The 7,315-nt window shown below is 43.9% G+C and overlaps 1 protein-coding gene across 1 annotated transcript; it reads left to right on the top strand.

The window, feature by feature from the left end:
• Positions 1 to 3,816: 3,816 nt before the first annotated feature.
• Positions 3,817 to 5,020, top strand: LOC134569180 (uncharacterized). Its single transcript, XM_063428089.1, has one exon. The coding sequence runs from the start codon at positions 3,857 to 3,859 to the stop codon at positions 4,976 to 4,978; it is 1,122 nt and encodes a 373-aa protein (XP_063284159.1). The 5' UTR covers positions 3,817 to 3,856; the 3' UTR covers positions 4,979 to 5,020.
• Positions 5,021 to 7,315: the final 2,295 nt, after the last annotated feature.

The raw sequence follows: 7,315 nt of genomic DNA, 5'->3' as shown, positions 1-7,315 counted from the left end.
CATACAGAGACATACAGGCATACAGAAACATACAGACACATACATTTTGTACAGAGACATACAGGCATACAGAGAAATACAGGCATACAGAGACATACAGGCATACAGAAACATACATACAAAGACATACAGGCATACAGAGACCTACATACATACATACAGAGACATACACAATTACATACTTACATCAGTTCAATCTTGTCCCCTGGATGCATGCTGTCTGGCTCCTTGGAGTTCTGTCCTGCAGCCCAGCCCCATCACATGGCGCCAGCCGCGCTGTGTGGTACACAGGGAGCAGGGATATGATGTCATTCATATCCTCGCCCCCTCCACACAGCCTGCGGCAGACACCAGGGTAGGTGCAGTGGCGTACACATGACCCATGGGGCCCCAGTGCGCAAATTGATCTGTGCCCCCCTCTCGCGCTTCTCTGCGCGGGCCGGGGCCGCAACACATGGCGGCGGGCACCTGGTCGCAGGGGTTGCAGGGCTGTGATCCCTGCGACCGCGGTATGTACGCCAGTGCATGCAGATGCACACACACTTATAGGACCACTACAGACACCCAGATCACATCAGCTCAATGAAGTGGTCTGGGTGTCAGGTCCCTCTAGTTTTAACCCTGCAGCTGAAAACATAGCAGTTTCAGAGAAACTGCTATGTTTCACCGAGGGTTAATCCAGCCTCTAGTGGATGCCTCACTGACAGCCGCTAGAGGAGCTTCCGCTATTCTAAAACACTGAACGTCCATAGGAAAGCATTGAGTAATGCTTTCCTATGGGCGGTTTGAATGCGTGCGCGGCAAGAGCATTCGGAGCTGAGAGGCGGAGGGATCCCCAGCGCCAAGGGAGTCCGGCGCTAGAGAAAGGTAAGTGCTGAAGACACACACACTCTCACGAACAGATGCATACACACCAGATAACAGACACACACATTTACTGACAGACACACTCAGCGACAGACATACATACACACTCACTTAGAAAACATACACTCTCACTGACAAACACACACTCACTAACAGACATCAAACAGACTCACTAATACACACACAAACACACTCAGTAAGAGACACGCAGTAACACACTCACTGACACTCACTAGCAGACATACTCACTGACACTCACTAGCAGACACACACACTGACACACTAGCAGACACACACACTGACACTCACTAACAGACACACTCACTGACACTAGCAGACACACTCACTGACACTAGCAGACACTCACTGACACTCACTAGCAGACACACTCACTGACACTCACTAGCAGACACACACACTGACACTCACTAGCAGACACTCATTGACACTCACTGACACTCACTAGCAGACACACACTGACACTAGCAGACACACTCACTGACACTCACTAGCAGACACACTCACTGACACTCACTAGCAGATACACACACTGACACTCACTAGCAGACACACTCATTGACACTCACTAGCAGACACACTCACTGACACTCACTAGCAGACACACTCACTGACACTCACTAGCAGACACACTCACTGACACTCACTAGCAGACACACTCACTGACACTCACTAGCAGACACACTCACTGACACTCACTAGCAGACACACTCACTGACACTCACTAGCAGACACACTCACTGACACTCACTAGCAGACACACTCACTGACACTCACTAGCAGACACACTCACTGACACTCACTAGCAGACACACTCACTGACACTCACTAGCAGACACACACACTGACACTCACTAGCAGACACACACACTGACACTCACTAGCAGACACACACACACTGACACTCACTAGCAGACACACTCACTGACACTCACACTGACACTCACTAGCAGACACACACACACACACACTAACACGTTTTTTTTTTTATTTAATCCCCCATCGCCACTTACCAGAAAGGTAAGTGGCGATGAGAGAGGGGGAAGGCCCAGGCGATGGGTCTCGTGCCATGGCGCGAGGCCAATGAGCCGCAGGACACAACACGTGGGGCCTGCCGGAGACATACTCCACGGCACTGGTTCGCGGGAGATCGGAGGAGGCGGCTAAATGGTCGCCTCCCACGACTGCCGCGCCAAGAACCCACAGATGGGGAAAGCGAAGAAGGGAGCAGAGAGAGCGCCTGGTTAGCACCCAGGCAGTGAAGGTATTAACGAAATGACAGTGAAGGGAAGGCATATAGGCATAAAAAACACAGGGTATCAGACCAAAATAGACCCATATATACCTAAAATGAATACAAGATATACACAAAATATACACACTGCTATACCATATATACACCTATATACACCATTTATATACACCATATACACACACAATATATACATGAGCTATACACCATATACCCACAATATATGTACACCATATACACACACAAGATAAACACAATATATACACGAGCTATACACCAAATACACACATATCTACACAATATATATATATACACCATATACCCACAAAATAAAATCCCACAGCCACCCACTAAGAGCAGGAGGCAATGATACTCTGACCCATGCTTGATGTGGAGCAGCAAAGAAAGAGGAAGTAGTGGTGGGAGGGGACTTTTATTGTTCCTTACTTTTTTCTGATTGGTTGTTTTTCTCTATGTTAATGTGCTGCTGTGGAATTCTAGTAAAGAGAGACTTAAGCAAATATGAAGCTTCCTGTCATGTTATAAAATGAAAACATTCCACAAACAGGCCAAAAGTCGTGGAGACTTCATGGTAAACCCACTTAAAAAGTCTGAATCACGTTTTATCTGGTCTATGCCATTACAGAGGGGGCCTATATCATTAGCAAATACACAAAAAACATATTGCAGTATATCAATAACTGCAATAATTACAATTGCTGGGTTAAAGCATCACTATAGGGTGAGGAACACAAACATGTATTACTGACACTACAGTGTTAAAATCACCATCTAGCTCCCCTGGGCCCCTTATGCCTCCATAAATATAGCAAAATCTGAATGTTTGGATGCATTTTAGGCAGCCATGACCCAGGAAGGATCTCTAACAGCCATCTGAGGAGTGGCCAGTGAAGTTATCACTAGGCTGTAATGTAAACACTGCATTTTCTCTGAAAAGACAGTGTTTACAGCAAAAAGCCTGAAGGTAATGATTCTACATACCAGAACAAATTCAATAAGCTGTAGTTGTTCTGGTGACTATATTGTCCCTTTAAGGGGACTGGGACAGTTCACCCAGACCACTTCAATGAGTTGAAGTGGTTTGGGTGCCTATATTGTCCCTTTAAGTCCTCCTGAATGGGATTGTAGTAACTACCTAAAGGGCAAGCTATTAACTATTAGTCTGCTTTTGGTCTATGCTTTAGTCTTTACGTGGTGTTAAGGCACATGAAATGGGCATGAACCACAGGTTTTACATAAAACATCTCATCCGCAGCGCAAGGCTCACTTACCTGTAGATGATCAAACTGAAAACTATTTTAAAAATACAATTAATTAAGAATTGCAATTAAATGTCTTTATTTAAAAATAAATAGGTTTAATACATCAATATTACTTAAATGACAATGCACAGGATGGATGCAACAATTATCAAGAGTAGTTGCATGGCTCCATTCTCACTGAAAATGTCCAAACATATATGACATAAATTATAAAATAGTGTCTAGCAACCCATTCTTTATTTATAGTGATATGCAAGCCCCCCACAATAAAAAATAGGATAACACCAGGTTATAGCAAGGCAACTCTTTGTGTCACCTGTCATTATTACATCACGCCTGGCTCACTTAAATACAAACAGACCAGTAGATATAGTCCTTTTTGATCAGAGCTGCTGCTGCTATTAACAGTTCAGGTGACATCAGTGGGATAGCCAACATGATTCTTGACCAACATGCAGTGGTTATAGACAACGGTTCTGGAGTAATTAAGATTGGATTTGCGGGAGAAGACAAACCACGATATGTGTACTCAAACATGGTAGGAAGACCTAAATACTTACCTATCATTGTTGGAGCTGGACAAAGGGATTACTATATTGGAGAAGAAGCACAAGAAAGAAGGGGTATCCTCTCATTAAGCTACCCAGTGGAGCATGGTGTGGTGACTTCATGGGATGACATGGAGCTCATATGGAGCTATGGATATAATAATAATTTAAAGATAAACGCAAGTGATAGACCACTTCTCGTTTCTGAGGTACCTCTCAACCCATGTTTTAACAGAGAAAAGATGATGACTGTCTTATTTGAGGGATTTAGTGTTCCTGCAACATATGTTTCAATCCAAGCAGTTTTAGCTCTCTACTCCTCAGGAAAAGTAACTGGTTGTGTGGTGGACATAGGTGAAGGTGTGACGCACACAGTCCCTGTCTTTGAAGGATACTGTCTTCAACATGCTGTGCTAAGGCTCGACCTAGCAGGAAAAGACCTGACAAACTATCTGATGAGAATACTAAATGAAAGTGGTGTTTCCTTTAGTACTACATCAGAAAGAGAAATTGTCAACGATATGAAAGAAAGGCTATGTTATGTCGCTTTTGATGTAGAATGTGAGAGCATGAGACCAAGAGCAGATTTGGAAAAAGAATACAAACTTCCCGATGGAAAGATTATCACCATCCACAAAGAGAGGTATAAATGTCCAGAAACACTGTTTCATCCTGCAAGAATAGGAATGGAGTCACAAGGCATTGATAGAATGTGTTTTAATAGCATAATGAAGTGTGACATCGATATTCGGAGCACCCTTTGCAGCAATGTGCTTCTGTCTGGAGGGTCCAGCATGTTCCATGGCATTGGTGAACGTATGAGCAAGGAACTGGCCAGCTTGATTCCACCAGAAAGTCCACTGAATGTTAACACTTCAACTGATCCCTTGTTGGCAGTATGGATGGGAGGATCAATATTGTCTTCCCTGTCTGCCTTTCAGCACATGTGGGTCACACAGGCAGAATACTTGGAAGTAGGACCAAACATCGTTCACAGAAAATGCTTCTAGATGAGAAGCTCGACGCAGTATGCTTGAAACTGCATGAATAAAACCAGCTGCATGTAAACCTTGTTCTTTTCAGATCAAATTCTTCTTTGTTTTGGTCAGATGACTTGTTTCAGCAGAATTTGTTATGTACTTTTAATTAAAGGACCAATTGTACTTTATGATGACATAATCTAAACTTAAAGGGGGACTGTCACTTTCAATGATTTATATAATTCTGTTTACAGGGCAGTATAGTCACCAGAACAACTACAGCTTAACCCCTTAAACACGGCAGGCATGCTATTCCGTCCTTAGGGAATCGGCTCTAAACGCCGGGGGGGCGGCATAGCACGTCCCCGCCGTCCTATGTACTTACCCGGTCACCGGCGATCCTACGCTGGTGATTGCGTTATGGGGACTTACCTGGGAGCCCAGGGAGTCCCCCTCCGTCCTCTTCGTCCCCCCTGAGCCATGTGATCACGAGGTCCTTGCTAGGACCTCGTGATCACATGGACGGCATAGCCGTCCATAGCAATGCCAGCAGGGAGAGTGCCTGTAATGACAGGTACTCCCCCTGCTGTCTGAAAAAAAAAATGTTTAAAACAGTGTAAAAATTAAACAATATATACTTAGATCATATATATATTTACTATATATATGATCTAAGTATATATATATATATATATATATATATATACACACATAAACACATAGATACACATAAATAGTCTAAGTGTATTTAAATATTAATATATATATATATATATATATATATATATATATGAAGGCTTGGCCTGTAGTTGTGGGAGTGGCTTGGTTTCCCTATAAAAGGGCTACCAATCCACTCTCACATTACCGTCAATGGTCTGGCGAGTCAGAAACGTTACTTCCGGTTCTGACCGCCATCTTGGATTTCGTCTTACCTGTTCCTCGTGGTCTCCTGGTCTCCTGGTCCGGTGCTCTCCTGAGTTGTCCGGGCTCCCCAGGGTTTCTTTTCCCGCCGCCGCCGTCCGCACAGTTTTCTGGTACTCGCTGCCGCAGAAAAAAACGGAAGTGGGGCCCGCCGTAAAGCAAACTGCTTCTTACTCACGGCTTACACGGCGGAGCCCTTTCGCATTTCGGCACTTCTTTTGTTAAATCACTCCGCCGCTCAGTAAAATAATCCATGTCCTTTTAACTTCAAAACGAATATCGCTGCATTCGGCTACACACTAAAATTTTCTGCTTTCAAACTAAACGGTTAATATGTACTGTATTATCACTATTTAAATTCACACTTTAATAATGAATTTAAACATGATCCGGCACCCACTTCTTAGGTGGAATTTCGCCCCCTACCGGATACTACACACAAAATATTTTTTTTTTTTCTCCCTCTCTCCCCTCTCTTTTTCTCTCATTATATATACATAAAATTATGCTACACCTTAATTGTGATTTCTGACATCTTCCCACAGGTTTCTTTATCAGAAGTTATATTAAGAATTGGGCACCTGAGTCGGTACCATTTATACTTTATTTATAGGTTGGTAATATTGTCATGATTTATGTAATGGCCATATAACATATGATATTAGGTTAAAAATATTATTTACTCTCCTAGGCTTAGTCAGCGGAACGGTAGCTTTTACAAGCAAGAAGCCGGTTTCTCTCGGTTATATCTCCTCCGCAGTTATCGGGTAGGTTCTGGTTCTAAGGTCCACGATCTGGCCTAACCACTACCCCAGTTTCAGATATTTATATATCATCTTATACCCACAGGTTAACCACCCGACAAATCACAGTTACTCTTCAATTGAGAGGTCAAGCCTGACTCACTTTTCAGGTACTACGCCAGATCCCACTATTTCCTAAAAATATATTTGAGGGGTACTGGTCCTAGGTTAGGTGGCCCAATTAGATAAATATTTTCTGGTCTTAATCCATAGGCTAGTGGTCCCGCGAGGCCAACATCCCTAACCTCACACTCGGAGGTGATACGCCCCTCGGGCCAAATCATAGCTAGCCGCCTCGCATCAATGCAAAGAGAGGGCCTCACCTGTCACTCCCAATCTTTCTTATGCTTTATATGACACCGAGAGGCCAACACCCCGCCACAACGTTCGGTGGCCTCAAACGTCCCCTCGGGCCCACGCATAGATAGTGCCTCTCAAGCCGCTTGGCAACTAGCAGGGCCTTATCTGTCACGTTCAAAAAAGTTTAATTGTTTCACCGCTTGGTATTTTGCTAGCCCACCAGTACCCACCCACAAAACAATTCATACGACTGACTATATATATTTATAATTTCAGTTATGTCACTAACGCCAGATATTCCTGAAGAACTGTCACTACCCAGCACACCCGCTAGGCCTGCCAC

Source organism: Pelobates fuscus, chromosome 7 (assembly GCF_036172605.1).
Source record: "Pelobates fuscus isolate aPelFus1 chromosome 7, aPelFus1.pri, whole genome shotgun sequence".
Lineage (NCBI taxonomy): Eukaryota > Metazoa > Chordata > Amphibia > Anura > Pelobatidae > Pelobates > Pelobates fuscus.
Note: the sequence above shows the minus strand (reverse complement) of the source record. Positions and strands in the feature narration are given on the sequence as shown.